This window comes from Sus scrofa, chromosome 11, assembly GCF_000003025.6.
Source record: "Sus scrofa isolate TJ Tabasco breed Duroc chromosome 11, Sscrofa11.1, whole genome shotgun sequence".
NCBI lineage: Eukaryota > Metazoa > Chordata > Mammalia > Artiodactyla > Suidae > Sus > Sus scrofa.
Window position 1 is genome coordinate 67865674 of NC_010453.5, and position 20666 is coordinate 67886339.

General features: G+C 44.9%; 1 protein-coding gene across 30 annotated transcripts in view; it reads right to left on the reverse strand.

The window, feature by feature from the left end:
* DOCK9 (dedicator of cytokinesis 9) overlaps nt 1-20666 on the reverse strand; it is a 288344-nt gene that overhangs the window by 101665 nt on the left and 166013 nt on the right. For all 30 annotated transcript variants that reach the window (XR_002336733.1, XM_021065834.1, XM_021065826.1 and 27 more), the window contains exons 10-15: nt 10400-10474; nt 8414-8554; nt 7921-8124; nt 7089-7211; nt 3270-3352; nt 2547-2669 (exon numbers count right to left, since the gene is read on the reverse strand). Coding sequence is in view for 29 of the 30 variants with exons in the window: in XM_021065834.1 (XP_020921493.1) it covers nt 2547-2669; nt 3270-3352; nt 7089-7211; nt 7921-8124; nt 8414-8554; nt 10400-10474 (749 nt within the window). In the remaining variant the exon portion in view is untranslated. The remainder of the gene's footprint in view (nt 1-2546; nt 2670-3269; nt 3353-7088; nt 7212-7920; nt 8125-8413; nt 8555-10399; nt 10475-20666) is intronic.

Below are 20666 nucleotides of genomic sequence, written 5' to 3' on the forward strand. Positions count from 1 at the left end.
TCTCAGGCTCTCACTGGCCATCTGGAGCACACTCTTCCCAGGATACCCTTCCTGCTGAAGGCCTGGTGTGCAGGGAGAACCCGCCCAGTGCCTGCACCCGTGAAGGCCTGAGCTCTTCGCTGCCTGGCCTCAGGCTCGATGCTCACATGGCTTTGGGATGGATGACTCTACCAAGCCCCACCCTCCACGTGCCCCTCAGGAAGCCAGACCGTGAGCTGGGGCTATGCCCCCAAAGAGCTGCCACTGGGGGGAAGCTTCAAGCTGACCAGCCCAGGGAGTGACTTCTGAGTCAGGGCTCCCAATCTCACATAGAAAGAACTTCACTGTCTGTTTTGTTGGAATACATGGGCAGATGTTAGTTAAAAAAAAAAAAAAGAAGAAGAAGAAGTTCATGTAAAATCACAGAACGCCACAAAGCTACTTTTCCCACAAAGAGGAGAGTGAAAAGTCACCGGTAAACCCATCGCTCAGAACGACCATAACGAAGGTGTGGTGTGAAGCCGATGCGACTGTTTTCATGCCCTTCCATTTTTCGATCAAGCTAGCCGTTTGCCTAGTCGTTTCTTCATTTCGATACAAAAAGAAATACATGAGATCTTTTTCAAATAGGAAGTCATATAGGCACCCTTCCTCCTCCTTATGATACAGTGCAGCCACCTCCCTGAGTGAGTACCCAGGACCCACAGCCCCTCTGAGAACAGCAAGGGGGCTGGTGAGGGGGAGCTGCAATCTGCCTAACTAAAGGGGACTGGGGCTTTCAAAAAATCAGCTTTGTATTCTACAAGCAAGGCTGAAGGTCTCCTGGAAATCAAACAAAAATATGGCAATCATTAATCTATACCAACACAGCAGGTATGACAATATATCACCCATTACTAGTAAGTAAAGGCTTTTAAAGATGTTAACTACGCTCTATGTAGAATTCTGAAACATCAAAAGAGGGAGGTACGTAAGAAAAAAGGCAAAAACGAAGAAGAGAGCTAAACAGCCATTGTGAGTTCTAGGTAGACCATACCGTTACTTTGAAATGCATTTTTTCAAATTAAAAAATCAGACTGAAAGGCACCTAAAGCATGTTACCAGTTACCAGTTACCAGTTACCTAAAGCAGTTACCAGTTGGCTCTTTGCCATTCTCCTCATTTCTTTATTTCCTATTCCCCAAAACTTCTTTATTTCCTATTCCCCAAAACTTCTAAAGCCCCTGACCCTAGCAAAGGAGATGAGTTTTACAGGTTTGGCGCCAGCAGGGGCAGTGGTTAGGAGCGCAGATTCGCAGTCAGCCCGACTCCACCAGCTGCACAGTGTCAGACACCCAAGTAGCCGCTTTCTGCCCTGCTGCTAGGATGGAACTGTGCTCTCCAGGAAGGTGGTGAAGCCCTCGCCCCCAGGACCTATGAACATGACCTTACTTGGAAATAGGATCTTTGCAGATGTAAACAAGTTTAGATGAAGTCACTAGGGTTGGCCCTAACCCAACAGCATGTGTTCCTAGAAGAAGAAGGAAACTTATTTACTTATGTTGTCTTTTTTTTTTTTTTTTTTTTAAGGCTGCACCTGCAGCACATGGAGGTTCCCAGGCTAGGGGTCTAATCAGAGCTGCAGCTGCCAGCCTATGCCACAGCCACAGCCATGCCAGATCCCTAACCCACTGGGTGAGGCCAGGGACTAAACCCTCATCCTCGTGGATACTAGTTGGGTTCGTTACCACTAAGCCACAACAAGAAGAAGGAAATTTAGACAGAGACCCAGGAAGACAGCCACACGAAGGCCGAGACACAAGTTATGCTGCCGAAAAGCCCAAGAGTGCCTGGGGCTACCCAGAAGCCGCAAGAAGCAGGGAAAGGTCCTCTCTGGGATTTCGGATGGAGCGTGGCCCTGCCAACACCCGGACCTCAGGTTTCCAGCCTCTAGAATGCTGCTGTTTTAAGCCACCCGGCAGGCGGTGCTTTGCTGAGTAGCTCAAAGAAACACCTATCCTCACTGAGGTAGGCGGAGCCGTCAGGACGCTGCTGCGACAGTAGGCGCTGTGTGAGTGCCTGTCCTCCCCTTCACTTCGGTTAATGGCACCACAGAGCCGCCCATCATGCAGCTCAGAAAACGGGGCGCTATTTATCTGAGACGTCCCCCCGCTTCTCTCTCCTTCCACCCCAACACCCAACTGGGAAGCCAAGACCCAGGACTTCGCCCGTCCACTGAGACGTGGATTAGTCCTGTCCCCTTTCCTCCCACTTCCACTCGCGGTGGCTTTGCGGAACCCCTTCCTCCCTCTCGCCAAAGTGCCTCCCCTGTCTCTCTCCCTCATCTCTACCCAACGCATCCTGCACAGCACCACCAATAACACTCTCCAAACAATTCCAATTAACCGAGTTATTCTTCTCATCTTAGACCCCTTCTTCCTGCTCACGGACTCGAGGGAAAGCTCCATGCTCATCCAATGTGCCGTGGTGTTTGAGCTGAGCCACGAAAAGACGGCTCCTGTTCCTCCCCCTCCACTGAGCAAGTTCCGCTGTTCAGGTGCGGAAACGGGTGAGGCCTTGAGACTCACTTCCGAAAGTCTGCGAGGAACTTGAGCATGTCCTCATTGGACAGCTTGTTGCTGTCTTGCTTGTAGAGAGCGGAAAATCTGGCATTTTTGTCGAGGTTTCCAGACGCATCCTTAAACAATGTCCTGAAAGAGCAAAACGACATTTCTAAGCTGAGTTTCCAGATGACCAAAATATATCCACAGCCTGACTCTGGTTTCTACAGGAGTCTCCTTACTGTTGCACTGGCTATGGAGCCGACGGAAACCTCATTAGCCAAAGGCGTGGAAAATGTTTATGAGAGTGAACACAACTAACTCAATTTACAGAGAAAACAGTTCCAGCAAACGGCCGTGCTTAGGAAGTAACGGGCCCAGTCAGATACTTAAGGAACAGAGACCCCCCCAAAATGATGACCTGCAGGCTGCCCCGGGTCGCCTCCCACTCCGCTGGGGGCACGTGGCTGGGACGTGGAGTCCCAGCTCTGCAACAAACACTCCTGTCACCCTGCCAGCGCCACACTGCCATCCTCCAGCCCAGCCTCTCTCCTCTCTGAGTCTCCTAATACATTTTTTCAGATAGAGAACTAACTTAGTTTTCAGTTTTACACATTTAAATTCCCTTTGTCTCTGAACAACAAATAGGTTAGTAGGTTGGTGGGACTGTCTGTCTGTCTCTCTCTCTCTCTACATATATATCTCCATACATCTTTATCTACATAAAAGACAAGAAGGATGGCCCCTTACCTTGCTGCCCAAGCAAATGGCATTCGGTACTGCCCTAGTCTTTGGCAGGCCTGCTTGGCATTCTTCAGCACTTTCTGAGCAACCTTGAAGACATCAGGGTAAACCCGTGAGACGTTGTATCCCAGTGACAGGAAAATTATGATCTAGAGAGCCATTATTTCACACTCACTAAACAAGCTCTTAGAGTGGCATCAGATGTGTGGACAAGCACATCTCACCACCATTACGGCTGGATTTACATGCAAAGTGCAAAGTGCAAAGTGTTCTGTTTATTACATGCTCTAGCCGTGATTTTCAAAAAGTATCAAATAAGAACTGTTTCCAAATACATGTCTTTGGTCTGAAGAAGCAACAATCATGGCTTTTCATAGGTTTTCATATTTCTTTATGACTAAGAGTTATTAATAATTACTAATACTTGGGAGTTCCCGTTGTGGCTCAGTGGTTAATGAACCCAACTAGGAACCATGAGGACCCAGGTTTGATCCCTGGCCTCGCTCAGTGGGTTAAGGATCCGGCGTTGCTGTGAGCTGTGGTATAGGTTGCAGATGTGGCTTGGATCCGGTGTTGCTATGGCTGTGGTGTAGGCTGGCAGCTACAGCTCCAATTCAACCCCTAGCCTGGGAACTTCCACATGCTGCATGTCCGGTCCTAAAAAAAAACAAAAGCAAGAAAAAAAAATACTAATACTTGGTATTCATGCCCAAATATATCACGTTACTAGAGTTTAAATGAAAACACTAATGAAAATACTAAGTCTTCACAGCTCCTACCATAATCTGGCTTGCGCAAATTCCCCCAATTTGGGAAAATATTCGTGATTAAGACCTTATAGGTGTTGACTTAAGTCAGGCCAGGGTTTTTGACCACTATGTTCTTGTTTTCTCGGTATAAATTACCTCTTTCTTCATTTCCTAATGATCAATTTTGGTGTGTTATGGGTTAATGGATAAACTCCATAGTGCCCAGGGAAGTAGACTTGCTTTTGGCCTAAGATGCATGCATTCATCAACTATACCCCTACTGCTAAAGCGGATGACACCAAATTTTGGCAAATCGGCCTGCACTGGAACACGGCACACTGTTACCATGGTACAGTTTGATGGACTGAGAGTCGGAGGCAAGTTGGAGGGTCTTTACATCACTTAAGCACACCAGAGTCAAACCAATTTAGGGAAGCGTGATCCAGGGCCCATGAACTCACATGTGCTCGGCAGAGCTGCGGCATCGGCCCCACCCGGGAGCTTGCCAGGAAGGCAGAGTCTGCCCCCCCACCCCCCCACCCCAGGCCCCCCGGGTCAGAACCTGCCTGCTGACCAAACCTCTGGTGATCTGTGTGCACCAGGTTTGAGAAACACTCGGGTAGAAGACTGGGCAGCAGAACAACAGAGACCTCTGTCCAGGTCGATTGGAAACCAGCTGTGAGCTCCTAGGCCATTTAACCTCTCTGGGCTCCACGTGCCCATCTGAGAAATGACGGGCTTGGGCTAAACGTGCCACTGACCCTTCCAGTTACCAACATGATGATGCTACCGTGACGCTGCTGGGGAACTGCTGCCTTCATGACCTGGAAAATACTTCTCCACTGAAACAGGTGCCCAGAGCTCATCTGGTCCCATCCTTTCTTCTTCGAGTGGGGCTCGTCTGGGCGGGGACCCGGGGATTACAGAGTAGAATGGCCTGCTTTCCTGGAGTGGCCATTTCACTTACACATTTTCACATAGAAATGATTATTTTTAGGTTCCAACAATAAGGACCACGTTGTGGAGTAAAATGCAATATTTGCATAAAATTTAAAGCCAAAACACAGGTTTCAAATAAGTTTCACTTTTGCCGGCAGTGTCCGAGAACAAAGTGCTCAGATTTACTGAGGGTGCATATGGAAGGAACACAATGCATGTAAAAGAGTGAAAAACTCATTTTTGCCCTTTGGGGGTTTCCCCCTCTTTTCTTTCTTTAAACAAACAAACAAACAAACAAATCTACTCATGGTGGACACCTACAGAGACTTTTCCTAAAAATTTCCTCCAAAACAAAAATTTCCTCCAAATGATGTTTTTTTGGACCATCTTGGAAAACACGCAGAGATAATTTGGAGAGGAAAAAAAAAATCGTCCCTCAGTAAAATCTCTGCTGAAACTTCTATTTTCATGTAAGATGGCAGAGTCAATCTCTGCTTTAATGTATTGCTTTGGAGGTGTGACGGCATGGGGAATGGACACATGGCTGAGCTTTTCATTCCGTAAGTAATGAAGGAAGGCAAATTCCACAGATGCTCAATGGCCACTGGAAGTGCGGCATCTAGCCCGCGGTCACATGAGATTTTTGCACCAGCAGGAGCTGCCAAGTTTCAAACCATGCATGTGGCAGGCGGAAGTAGCCAGAGCTGGTGCCTAAGGGCCTCGGGTATGTGCCGCACACACAGCAGGGGAGTAGGCCTTATCTCGGACATTCATCGATTATTAATCAGAACATCAAAGAACTGAAAGAGCTTCTCATCCAAGCTTTTACAGAATGGATTTCAAAAATACGAGGGCTTCTCTCCAGAGGCCAAACTTGGTTCAGCTTTCATCAGCCAGAAAGGCACCCTGTTTGAAGGCACGCGCCTGGGTAAATGGGCTTTTCCTTGACTGGGCTGCAGTAATTGATCAGAACGTCCTCCGTGTGCGTCAGGGGTTTGCGGTGTCCATAGCACCAGCTGCGTGGTGTCTGCTGGCTCTCAGCACTGCCCCTGAGAGGAAGGCAGGGGCAGGAAGCAACATCATCCTTCACCTAGAGATGGGACGTCTGGGGCCCAGGAGGTGACAGGATGTGTCCAGAGGACCCAGGCTAGCTGGGCGTTCAGCACTCAGTCTCTGCCTCCGAGAACCTGAGTCTTGGGGGACACGCCTGTGATATTCAGAGGGCCACAGAGAGGAATCAGCTCAGACAGCCCTGGTTCCAGCCTCTGGGGTGACGTCTCCTACAGCTGACCAGCCCTTGCCAATGTATCAAGATCACCTCTCAGATGACTCTTTAAAAAAATTTTTTTAAGTAACTAAAAGTAATGTAACACTGGCACAGAGAGCACTCGATAACGTACTCAACCCAGGGAGCTCCATGGGCTAGAAAGAGACAGGCAAGTGCCCTTTGGCCACTCTAGCTACGCACATAGAGTAGGTGACTAAACCTTTGTCGGTCTCAGTTTTCGGACGTGCGAAGGGAGGTCTCGGACGAGACGACGTCTAGCATTCACTAATTCTGTGGTATGTCCACACCTAGGCACTGCCAGGTAATGGGTGCCTTACTAAAGTCACGGAAACACCCCAAACATACATCAGTCACGTCCTTCCCTTTTCCCCCACCTCTGCCACCAGAGCCCTGCACCATCTGACAAAACCCAAAGGGCACCCGATCTACCAACACCCTGGCCAGACCACCTGAGCCAGGTCACCTCCTGGTCGCCAGACTCATGTTCAAGTGCAAAAGGACCCAGACATAATTCTAGGACCTGGGAGACATGCCAACAAGTGGAATGAACTCTATTGAAATATAATATACGTTCTCTTTAATGAAAGAAAGTTTACTATGAAGCTGGTAAACTTTGCAAATTATTTCAGAGTGTCAGGGGAGTGTAGCCAAGTGAAGTGTTTTATTTACATGTAGGGCTACTTTTCATTGAAAATTGAACACATAAGGTGAACCATGAGAGTAAATCTACAGAGTAGTCTACATCTTTTAGAACATAAATATGGCTTAACTTGGATTCCTTTAAGCGTTTCTATTCCTATTTTTTTCCAACTGCTGTTAACCATCACAAAACACGAAAGTCATCCATACCTTAGAAGAGTCTGAACTTTTCATGTATGGTTCAGCACCATGCGTGATGCTCCCCTGAAGCACTTTTTCAATTCTCGCCACAAGAAATATATCAGGGTGAGGGCAGGTGACTGAAAATATTCCCTAGGGAACAAACAATTTTCTTCAGTGAGTAGAATTTACAGACACATTAAACAAATCCCTTCAACATTAAAGATTCTAAAGCAGCAAAGAGCACTGGAACCTAAGAGCTATTCAGAAGCACCCAGGGCCAAACTGGTTAAGTCATCAATGGTTCATCATCTGATCAAAAAGGCTATTTGGGAGTTCCCGTCGTGGCGCAGTGGTTAACAAATCCGACTAGGAACCATGAGGTGGCAGGTTAGATCCCTGGCCTCGCTTGTGGGTTAAGGAACCGGCATTGCCGGGAGCTGTGGTATAGGTCACAGATGTGGCTTGGATCCCATGTTGCTGTGGCTGTGGCTGTGGTGTAGGCTGACAGCTACAGCTCCGATTAGACCCCTAGCCTAGGAACCTCCATATGCCATGGGTGCAGCCCTAGAAAAGACGAAACACAAAAATAAAAAAAACAAAGTCACTTAAATATCTTTTTTTTAAAAAAAAAAAAGCTATTTGGTGAAGGTAACCAGCAGAAAGTTTAGAAGAAATGAGAAACCAAAACCACTTCTTCTCTTTCAGCTTGCTTTTACTGTCTAATTATATATGCTGTCAATATAATCAACATACACAGTCTCATGTACCCCAATTACGCATCACACAGTCTCATGATGTATTTACATAGCATGCGCGAGATCAGTCTTAGCAGCATGGCTGCTGGGCTGACTCCACGCACCTGCTTCGGATACTGCATGGCGGCTTCGTGCGGGTTGTCCTGCAGGGCAGGCGAGCTCTGCCTCCCGCCGTTCATCACAGACGGGGATGTGGTGGCCAGCATCTGCCTCACTGAGAAATGGTTCAGGTCCACGTGGAAATCGGCAGAAATCTTCCGGTTGTATTTTATATCAAACAGGGATAGAGTAACAAAGAAAGGCTCGACCTGAGTAAAGCAAAACAAAACAATCCAGACCATCACTATGGCTCAAACCGTTGAGAAAAAAGAATGCTGCTATCAAAGAAGAAATTCCTCGACCTATTTATGACCGTTGCTATGAACCACTGCTGAAGAGCAACAGCCTCCATCCCTGTCCTGTGTGGCCCATATCCCATCCCCGCAGCCTGATCTCACCCTGCCCTGTGGATACCAGGACCTGGTCCTGACTGCACTGCCACAGGCACATCTGAAGCCTCTGAATCGCTTAACATTTACTTTTTAAAAGGAAAATTACATTTGTGGTGGGTCCTTCTTCATTTTCGGCAACACAGCACTGCAAATTGAAAGACAGATCGTTGCACTTGACAAGAATTCTTTTTCCAAATTTCTCTTCAAACGGCTTCACTTCTGGCTCAGCTGATGAGAAGTCAAGCTTCTTTAAAAGGAAATGCAAATATATAAATGTATTATGGCCGCATTATAAAAAAACCCACAATAAATATATCCTAAAGGAAACTGCTTAAAATATGCAGAAGCTACATATATTCATTTACCTAGCATAATGTTATTACCTTATACATTTATATAGATATAGTGATCAAATAAATGATGATATATGTACTTGATGGATGATTATACAGAGCTTAAAAATTGCTGTTATGAACAACCCAAGTGTCCACTAACAGAAGAAGCTATAAACAAAATGTAGTGTATACTTATAATGGAATACTACTCAGCCACACAAAGGAATGAAATTCTGACACATTACAGTGGGGGTGGACCTTGAAAACATTATGCTATGTGGAATAAGCTGGATATAAGGAGGCAAATACCATATGACTCCACATGTATGAGCTTCCTAGTGCAGGCAAGTTTACAGAGACAGAAAGGAGAATAGGGGTCACTAGGGGAAGGGAAGGAAGCATGGGAAGTTGAAGTTTAATGGGTACAGGGTTTCTGTTGGGGGTGATGAAAAAGTCCTGGCAATGGACAGTGGTGATGGTTGTACAATAATGTGACGTTACCTAATGAACCGTACACTTAAAATGCTTAAAGTGGTAAATTGTATCTTATGCACATTTCACCACAATAAACAAAAAATTGTCAAAAAGTATATAAATATGTGTGAGTATAAGTGTGTGTATATATATGTATATATATGATTATAAAGTCTGTGAAAAAACAGAGAAATAGTTATTTTTAAAGTTAAACAGGGAGGAGTTCCATCGTGGTGCAGCAGAAATGAATCCAACTAGGAACCTTGAGGTTGTAAGTTCAATCCCTGGCCTTGCTCAGTGGGTTAAGGATCTGGCGTTGCCGTGAGCTGTGGTGTAGGTCGCAGACGCGGCTCGGATCTGGTGTTGCTGTGGCTGTGGTGTAGGCAGCCAGCTACAGCTCTGATTAGACCCCGAGCCTGGGAACCTCCATATGCCGCAGGTACCGCCCTAAAAAACAAAAAGACAAAAATAAATAAATTAATTAAATAAAGTTAAATAGGGAAAAGAATTTTTATTCAAAAGACGACAAATGAAGAAGAAAATATGGGAGGAAACACAGCAGAACAGCTGCCCCCTCGGAGTAGCCCTGTTTGTGGGCAGCCTGGGGTCACACAATGGGCTGGACTTTGCTGGAACACAGATATGGGCTGTATCCACTGCAAGGCTTGCATGTGGAACGAAGCCCGGCTGGTCAGGAAATATCACCGTCTACTGGGTGATATTTCTATGGGTGATATTTATAAGTGATGCCTGTTATATTCAGATGGTTATTTTATGGGGTAAATTAAATATGTTCTTTGTGGACTTGAGAATGTCTTTGGATAAATCTCCCTCAATTTCCAAAAATCTACGGATGTCAAATATTCATGATGGTTGTGCTGTGGTAATGAGATTATAGGTTGTTTTAATTTTTTCTCCTTCTGAATTTTCTATATTGTTATACTGCTTATCAATCGAAAATACATAAAGCAAATAAATAAATAACCTATCAGAGGTTTCCTTTCCTTGACTTAATTTTAAATATTAAAATAGTTCTCAGTGGAAATGATCTGACTAGCATCCATGAGGACGCAGGTTCGACCCCTGGCCTCACTCAGTGGGTTAAGGATCCAGCACTGCCCTCAGCTGTGGTGTAGGTTGCAGAAGTGGCTTGGATATGGCATTGCTGTGGCTGTGGTGTAGGCTGGCGGCTACAGCTCCAGTTCAGCCCCTAGCCTGGGAACCTCCATATGCCACAGGTGTGGCCCTAAAAAAATAAATAAATAAAATAAAATAGTTCTTACCTGGGCATCTGGGTCCAAGTAAAACAGTTTAACTCTGCTTTCACTTTTCAGTTTGATTTCTGCTTCTCTGGCACTCTGACAACAAGATAAACAAAAATTAAAAATTACATTAAAGGAAAAAAAAATCCTTTTCTCCCAGAGGCGTCTAAGTATGATTGAAAGCTACTCCCATCCTGAGGAACCAGACTACCGACACCCCTGCCCTCACTGGAGGGTCACCTGCATGTCCACGGCCAAGGAGAGACAATCCAGTAAGTAGCACACAAAGTACGTGCTGGGGAGAAAGGAGGAGTGAAGATGCGATTCCCGCCCTTCTGAAGCTGATGGTCCACTGCAGAGTCAGAACCAACGCAAACAAAGTAAAGGAGAATAAGCTCGGCTACCAAGAACGGCTTCACAAAGTGACGGAACAGGGGTCGGGCTTTGAATGAAGGGGTGGCATTCAGACTCAGACAGCAAAAAGGAGGGAAACTTGAGCACTTCAGCTGGAATGAAAAGGATGCTTAGAAAGGTAAGATGAGCCCACGTGGCAGAAAGGACTTCGGGTCTAACCCAAGACTGAGGGTCCAAGCAAAGGAAGAGGAAGGAAGGCATTTTGGATGGTGGGATACAGAAAACAATGGCCGGGGTTCTCATTGCGGTGCAGCAGAAACGAATCTGACTTGTAACCAGGAGGTTTGATCCCTGGCCTCGCCCAGTGGGTTAAGGATCTGGCGTTGCTATGAGTTGTGGTGTAGGTTGCAGATGCAGCTTGGATCCCGCAATGCTGTGGCTGTGGCGTAGGCCAACGACTACAGCTCCAATTCGACCCCTAGCCTGGGAACCTCCATAATGCTGTGCGTGAGGCCCTAAGCAGCAAAAGAAAAAGAAAAAAAGAAGATGATGGCAAATCCTGAAGGAGAGCCACAGGGGTCTATGGCAGGCAAGGGGGGAATTGCTGACTCACTCAATATTTATGAGCACATGTTCTATGCCAGGCCAGGGACACAAACATGAATGAAATGAAGTCTCTAGCCCCAAGGAGCACCATCTGGGAAGACAGAATATAGACAGTAATACAAATCATCCATACAGTGAGGTGACCTGCACTTGGATGGGGGGGCGGGGGTGTCAGGAAAGAGCTCCCAGAGGAAGGCCCAGCTTGAAGGGCAAAGCCATTTGGCCAGAAAAGGAGAGAAGGGCAGCCGAAGAGGAGGTACTACAGGTATAAAGCTACAAATCACACCTGAGCAACGACCGAGTCATTCATTACAAATGAGAGCTTGGACACGATGATAAAAGGAAAGATTAGTGGGTTGACTTTGTACTGTAAAGCCTGAGGAATTAGCTCAGAATCCAGAAAACCCTGCAGTACTTTAATCAAGGGAATAAAATAAGAGCTCTGCATTTTAGAGCCACCCCTCTCGTAGGGCTGAAGCAATAGGATTAAAAAAGAAAGACTAGGAGTTAACGCCTTGGTGCAGGGGGTTAAGAATCTGACTACAGCGGCTCAGGTCACTAAAGAGCTGCAGGCTGGATCCCTGGCCCGGTGCAGCAGGTTATAGGATCTGGTGGCTGTTTCAGTTGTGGCTGGGATTCGATCCCTGACCTGGGAACGTCCATATGCCACAGGTGAGGCCATTAAAAAAAAAAAAAAAAAAAAAAAAAAAAAAAAAAAAGGAAAGACCAGGAGGTCCACATGGCCTCTCCTGGGTTATCAGGACAGCCTCACAACAAACCCCACGTACCCCGCTTGGGGAGCCTGCTGACTGGTCCGTCCACTGGCGAGGATAATGCGGGAGGAAGAGCAGGTGGGTGGAGAAGATGGTCGGGTGGGGTCTGGCGAAGGCTGTGGGATTTCCCTCGGGCAACGGCCAGCAGGCAGCCAGAGCGCTAGACCGTGAGCACGGGGAGGGGGAGGAAGGCTGGGATCACAGGCTGGGAGAACCTCAGCGTGGAGGTGGGGATGGAAGTCGTGGGAGGGGCCGAGAGTCCCTGGGGAAGGTGGGAAAGCATGTCGCTGGACAGAACCCCAGTGAGCCCAACAGTGAAGGGATGGACAGAAGAAGAGAAGTCATTCCGGGAAAGAGATGTAGGTGGCAGAGACAGGGGCTGGAGAAGTGGCACTTGGGGACAGGGAGACGAGGAAGCTTCAGACTTCACAAGGCAGAAGTCATCTCAACCGTGCTATTCCTCACACCCGATGCCTCAAAATCTATACCCTGTTCTTGGCAGTCAGAGCTCTTTGCCGTCTCCATCTCCATGGTTCAGCCAGGATAGACTGTCTGCTCTCACCTGCTCCGTGGCCCAAAGACCACGGGTCATATCTCAGCACAGGATGGGCAGTGACAGCCACAGGGGAGAGGGTGTCTTGTCTTCTCTGCAGGCGGCCTAACGATGTCTACGATTACATTTCTATCACGGCCAGTGAGAAGTCAAGCATCTCCTTAATCTTCTCGGCCACAGAGTTGTTACAGTAGGTTCTTAGCAATGATCCAAACTCTATCATGACATATTAAACACACTGCATACACTTAACAAAATGAACTGACCACCAGAATGCTAACTAAGAAACTGGGTTCTAGTTCAGTCGCTCACCGGCTGTTTAAACTTAAGCAAAAGCCACTTAGCCTCCCTGGACTCCACTTTCTTTTTTTTTTTTTTTTTTGTCTTTTTGTTGTTGTTGTTGTTGCTATTTCTTGGGCCGCTCCCGCGGCATATGGAGGTTCCCAGGCTAGGGGTTGAATCGGAGCTGTAGCCACCGGCCTACGCCAGAGCCACAGCAACGCGGGATCCGAGCCGCGTTTGCAACCTACACCACAGGTCACGGCAACGCCGGATCGTTAACCCACTGAGCAAGGGCAGGGACCGAACCGGCAACCTCATGATTCCTAGTTGGATTCGTTAATCACTGCTCCACAACGGGAACTCCTCCACTTTCATTTCTGATAAAGTTGTTCAGCCAGATGCTGACTCAAGTCGCCTTCCACAGCAAAGTCATCCTGAAGCTCTCCATGCAGCTTGAAGGCTTCCAGAGGCTGAGGGGCTCATACTTGCAAGGGGGCGTGTGTGCCTGTGGCTGGGTCAGGGTGGTGGGACAATGTGTTAACTCTATCTTGCCCACACCTTCCCTAACTTTTCACATCAAAAGGCACAGAACAAGTGCATGTAGAATACACTTTACTGAACCCAAGAACTGGCTTTACTTTGTGTACAACCCGTGACATTTCCTAACAAAAACGCCCGGGCTAGGTGCTGCAAGATGCCACCAACAGCAACGCATTCTTCTCCCGAATTTCTGCTTGAGAGCTTCCACAAGGGCAAAGACTGTGATCTCAGACACTGAAGTGGAGGAATGGGTTCTAAATGTAGATGCGTCTCCTGGCACCTTCTGAAAGACGCTTATTGCCTCAAGCGGATTAGGAGAAGAGAAATGAATACAGCACAGGTGATGCTATGAGCGCCACCTAATTAGAGGACAAACAGGGATGCAGACACATTAGAGAAAAAATCAACAACCAGCCAAATAGACTCAGAGCATCCTGATGTTGCCACTAATATTCAAGGGACATATGCTTCACCAGAGAAGCCATTTAATGGGGAAGAGGGAAAACTTTAGATATAAAGATAACCCAAAAGCTTATAATCCACCTGACACACACTGACAGCTCTGCTACGAGATAACTAAAATCCCTTGTTTTTTTTTTTTTTGCATTTTAGGGTCACCCCTGCAGCATATAAAGGTTCCTAGGCTAGGGGTCGAATTGGAGCTGTGGCCACCGGCCTACGCCACAGCCCCAGCAACGCAGGATCCAAGCAGCATCTGCAACCTACACCACAGCTCACTGAAATGCCAGATCCTTAACCCACTGAGCGAGGCCAGGTATCGAACCCACATCCTCATGGATACTAATCGGGCTCATTAATGCTGAGCCGTGAAGGGAATTCCCAGTCTCCACTTCTTAAGGTTCCTCCCATCCCTGTCAAGGCCTAGAACACTTTAAACAGAGGGGATGACTGATAAACAGTGCTTGAAGGGATTATCCAGTAAAACTAAGGCAGTGAGAAAATGTGGCTCAGGAAGGGCAGGGCTGGGCCCAGAGCTAGGGAATGATACATATTGAAAGCACTGCAATGCTCAAAGAGAATATTTATTGACAATTCTCTATGCTAAGCACACATTTAAATTTGATACAACCTTAGGAGGCAAATCTTATTATAATCCCTGTTTAAGAGAAAACAATGAGGCACAAGAGGTAAATATTTTTCCCTAAACTCACGACACTAAATGGAAACCTGGTTTCTAACTGAGGCTGTCTGGCTTCAGACCCCAGACTCTTGACTGTTAGACAAAATAATAATAATAATAAGTTTTACATATATATGTAAAAAATATCAACAGGGAAGTTAGAGAGTAGGAAAATCAAATGGTAAATAAATATTTGAAAATACAAAAAAAAATCACTACTAAGCAGTGAGATACAAATTAAAGCAGTGAAATACTATTTTTCACTCCTTTATAAGGACATAGAATAATGGGAAGGTGAGTTGTTACAACCTTTTAGGAAAATGACTGGGCACTATTTAAAGAATTAAAACCACAATAAACTTGGGAAATTTCTGCTACTGAAATTAAGAGCATGAGTATTCAAGCTATTCATAAATATGTCATGATGTTCATCATGCACTGTCTGTATAGGCAGAAGCCAAAAATTATCTAGATGCTCATGATTAACGAGGTGACCGAATCAAGTGCACAGGATGCATATTATGCAGCTATGAACATGCGTGAACTAGACACCGATATAAACAAATTTTAAGCGCTAAAACAAAGTTTCAGAGTAATGTGTATATATATATATTTTAAATATATATATTATATATATTTTAAATAACTAGGGAGTTCCCTGGTGGACCAGCAAGTTAAGTACCTGGTGTTGTCGCTTTTGTGCCACAGGTTCTATAGCTAGCCCCTGGGAACTTCCACATGCTGCAGGCATGACCAAATAAAATGAAACAAAAATAAAATTAAAAATCAAAAGCACTACACATGTGTGTATATGGTTCCACGAGCCACTGGTGTGGTGAGGGGGGGATTACATACAACAGGTTAGTAACACTGGTGCTCTCAGGAATGTGGGAATGGAGGATGGGGGGAAAGATGAACTTTTCTTTATGTAACTTTGAATATTTTTACTTATTACAGCAAACACGTTTATCTCCAAATTTTAGTAAAAACAATGCCATGAATTCCTGTAATGCGTACTTTCACAACCTAAGAGCCCACAAAGTATAGCTGTAAAAAAATATCCCAGCATCCATGATATCCAGCACTTTTCGAAGTGAGAGACACCAGCTCTGCTCTTAAAATAACCTGCGGTCAGTCCACACTGCGGATGGAGGAAGAACTGAGCTGGCTCTTCCCTAAGCCCTGTGGCTGCTGTCCTATCCACTGCCCATCTAATACTTTGGGTTCGGTATAGAGGAAAATGGAGAAAGAAAAGTGACAATGACAGATAGAGCCATTTTCTGTAAAAACTGACGCGTGCTCAGAAACCACAGAAGAGAAAGATTTGTCTGAAACAGAGGCTATGACTCCACTTCTGTAAACCCTAAGTTTAGCCATGAATGATACCCCGGCAATGTTTTCTTCCTTGACTTGACGAACCAAACATTCAAGAGTTTCCGGAAGACCTACTGCAGCGTCTGCGCATACTCGGTCTTAAGTTTACCTCTGGGCAGGTAAAACAACTGAAGGTCAGACTAAGACCAATGGGATCATATTCTGAGGATGAGTAATCAGAAAAATACCGTGCTGAGTGCTGGCTCATTTAAACAAAAGAGGTTGGGAGTTCTTGTCCTCATCCTCGCGCAGCAGAAACAAATCCTACTAGGAACCATGAGGTTTCGGGTTTGATCCCTGGCCTTGCTCAGTGGGTTAAAGATCCAGAGTTGCCATGAGTTGTGGTTTAGGCTGCAGACTTGGCTCAGATCCGGCATTGCTCTGGCTGTGGTGTAGGCCAGCAGCCATGGCTCCGATTAGACCCCTAGCCTGGGAACCTCCATATGCCATGGTGCGGCCCTAAAAAGCAGATAAAAAATAAACAAACAGAATAGGTTGTAAATAGGTAGGAAGATTTGGCAAAAATCTCTCTTTTTTGGGGGGGGGGGCTGCATCCACAGCCTATGGAAGCTGTGACCTATGCCACAGCTGTGGCAACGCCAAATCCTTACCACACTGTGCCACAGTGGGAGCTCCTTGGCAAAATCATTTGAAGCCAGAATATATACTTTTTAATTTAAAGAGCTGTCATGATTTGTTTCCCTGTTTCCAAGATACCTAACTCCCCAGGCCATCATCTCATTCTCTGTGTCACAAAGCTATAACATAATAAAGTGTTATAGATAAGGAGGCCCGAGACATGGAGTGCCAGCTGACCTCACAAACACAACCCCGGCCAATTCCTTTGTACTATAACACAATGACATAGTTTCCTGGATTAGGACATAGGGAAGGAAGCGTTTATTCCAGACGTGGTTTTAAAACTCAGAGAAGGTGCCTGTGAAACTGTTCAGGTTCTGACTAGTGCTGCTGAGCTTGGCCCCCTGATGCTTCCTCCACCTTGGTGAGACTACAAAGTTTGAGACACTAGTCTCCATCCTGTGTTCCACTGTGGAAGATTTACGGAGGAAGGAAAATTCAACCACTGAAAAGCAGTTACAAGGTAATTGGATGGGAACAATTTTGGAATAATGTGAAACAATGCTTCTCTTTTAGAATCACATGGAGAGACCAAATTAAGAGTAAGCAGCTGTTCTCCGAGTACACAAAGAGCTCAAAAATAGAAAAGCTATGGAGGAAAATATAAGGTGGGACCATGAGGGTTTTCTTCACACTGTCTCTACACCGGTGATACACAGAGATACATATAGCTTCCAATATTACTTAAGATAAATGTGACCCCCCAAAATATCAAATAAATAGTAAATGACCATATGACCCCTTGACTTTGTAGGGAAGAAACCAATTAACTAACTTTAACTACAGTTTGTGTATTTAATAAAAAATGTTTATAAGACTATGTACTCTGATACTATACATGCTGTTACATTCACAGCAAACATGTATTTGGCTCCATATTAGACAATAGGAGGAAAAGAACAGGTTTGAGGTTATATACAGTGTGTCCTCATAGGAAAACAAGAAAGATGTTCGGTACCACATGTACAAGCACAGAAGGGCCGGGAATACACAAAATATTCGGAAACTCCAAGTCCACATCCCTCTCGCTGTGTGTCAAGGGCCCCTCCATCACGTTCCACCTTGAGACATCAGCTATTTTTGTCCTAAAACAACTTCCCGTCGCTCATATCCTGTTTAGTTATGTCTCAGTCACAGTGGAAAACAAAAGCCGGGGCAACAGGATGAATGAAGCAGAAAGAGGAGCTGACCTGAGAGGAGGCTGCCTTTGTATCACGCCTTTGCTATCCCCACTGTTGGAGTCCTTTCTCTGCAATCCACCTTAACTACAGCCTGATCTCCCCATGGACCCTTCCCTGGTCCTGGCCTCTTAACCTCCTCTTCCCGATTAAAGGGCCCCCCTGCACAGCTGTGTGACTTGAGCCTTGCTTCCCACCAACCCCCTCATTCAGCCTCAAATTCTGCAACTCCAGAATCCTTTCCTTCTAAAATCAGCATGGCCAGCTATCAACCTCCCTGCTTTCTTAACAGGTACAAATGATCCCCAGCCCAGATGCACTGGGAGAGGTTATACGTAGTCAAATCCACTCACACTCAGGGCTCTGGATGACGAGGAGGCTGAGAGCTGGGCACACCGGGCCTGGGCCCCTCATGCTACACTTCGGCCACCTTGCAGGTGGACCAGAGGCATCACCAACAGACACCTGCCCACAAATGGGATGGCAGCATTTCTTTTTTTATCCCCCTTTGAAAAATTACCTTCCGCCTTTTTCTACCTTCTTAAATTAAAATGGTTTTAAAACATGTGATAGCATGAAAAAAAACGTGACTAGATCACGTTGCCATACAACAGAAATTGAAGGAACACTGTAAATCAACTATAATAATAATAATAATAAAAAACCACTTGAGAGCTGGGGGAGAAACAACAGTTAAGCCCCTTATAAGGCTGCACTTTTTAGGTTCTGACCATGACCCACAGTAAGAATCATGTTTACATCACAACCCAACAGACACACACTCTCTCTCTCTATATATATATATACATATGTATGCATATGATACATGCATGATATATACACATATCTTAGAATCTATAATTATTCAGAGCAGTGTACTTTAATATTCCCTGTTCAATTCTACCCACTTTTTAAAATTCTGAGTCACATAATGTTGAACTAGAGAAGCCTGACACAAAGAGTGTATATGTATGATTCCGTTTTTTAGGACGGTCTAGAAGAGTCAAAACTCCTCTACAGGGATAAAGGTCAAAACAATAAAGGTACCAACTGGGAGGGAGGATACAAGAGAGTCTGCTGAGATGCTGCAAACGTTCTATACAGTGATCTGGGTGGTGGTTACGGGGGTGTGCAAAGGTGAAATCCGCTTAGTGCTCCAGCATTTCACTCGATGGAAGTGCTACTCAAAAAAAAAAAAAGAAAGAAAGAAAGAAAAAGAAAAAATTTAAACAAAAAGTAAAGGGAGAAATGGAGGTTGAAACCAATTTCATTAATTTTTACCAGCTAAAATAGCTTCAGCTAATTTGTTCATTCCCCACAGTTTGAAAAATTCCAAATATATTATGTACGTGTACATGTGTATATGTAAATACATACATTTAAGAACAAATATAGGTCATAAATATCTCCTTAGGTCTTAGGATCAAGGAATTCTGAATTATGCTGGCCAGGTAGTAGCAGCAGTAAGAGAAGAAAGGAAGGCACAATTCCTGCATGTCCTTGAGGGGAAAAAAATATAGATTCCTAATTAATCTACATGAAGCTCAAATAATATGAGTCTTCTCCTAGGTATCCTCCGTGTTCACCCAGTAAGTGCTGAAAGTTACTTTCTGAAGTCTAGACAGCACTGCATATATTATCTGTTTCAACAAACATTCTGCTTTGAGAAATCATGAACCCCCAAACACCCAGAAATCTACAGGCCAATTTCAATGCAAAATATGATATACAAAAGTTTATACAATGAACACACACACAGGCCAAAACTCTTCCCAGCCTCGAAGGAGGTTACCATGGTGGCACTAAAATTAGCTTTAATAGGCAGGTGCTAAAAAGATCCTGTGGTAACAGCCAAGTGCTAAAGAAAAACAATACTCTCGAGTCCTAGTCCGGGAGGGAGATTTTATATTTTAGAACAGCTATGGTGTCCTAAAGTAAAGGTCAGTGTTGAATGCTGGTCTATTTACAATGGTGGACAGACAAATCGTGTGTTCTATTACAGTGTTTAAGACGTGGGTGTGGAGCATCTCTGTTTCACTGTATTTGCAAAGAAAGAATAGAAAGACAATGACAGAGTATGAATATAAAGAGACAGAGAAGACAAAGATATTTCTCTCATTTAAAAAGAATCATTCATAGATGCACACAGGAGACAAGTACAAGGATATTTATTGTAACATTGTCTGTAATAGAAAAAAATTGGAAATAATAGAACCGCTAAAATAAAATCCTTACACAGTACAATAAAGGGGATGAATCAGGTCTATATACTGATTTGGGTAGATCTCAAAAACAAGGCTGAATTAAAAATAAAAGCTAGTGCAGGATAATACGTTAGCATTTATGTAACATTTCAAATATACAAAACACAGCCATATGTTATGACGATGGCTATGGCGGTAAACACTCAAAGGTTAAATGGACAGATTCCCAGAAAACTCCTAATTGTCTCTAGCTGAGGTTATGGGGAAGAAGGGAACAGAATAAGGTTAATGTTTAAAAAAGAATTTCAACTATAACTGATATTTATTTCTTTAAGAAACATGGAAGCTGAAAAGACAATGGTTGCCTTGTTCTTTGTGCTTTTCAGTAACTTTTAAGTTTCCCAAAGTTATAAAAATCAGGCATCCTTATTTTCTCACTCAGAGTGACCCGGGAATAATTCATAAAACTCAGGCAACCTTCTTTGGTTCAGGAGCAAGATGACTAAGACCCTTACTCGCCGTAATCGTATCTGTTAACACACATAAGGGGAGCACATGCATGAACACAGTAACACATGACCATGGAAACATTTACCTGTGCATCCTGGTTATTAATTTTTCAACGCTTTTAACATGGTATTAAA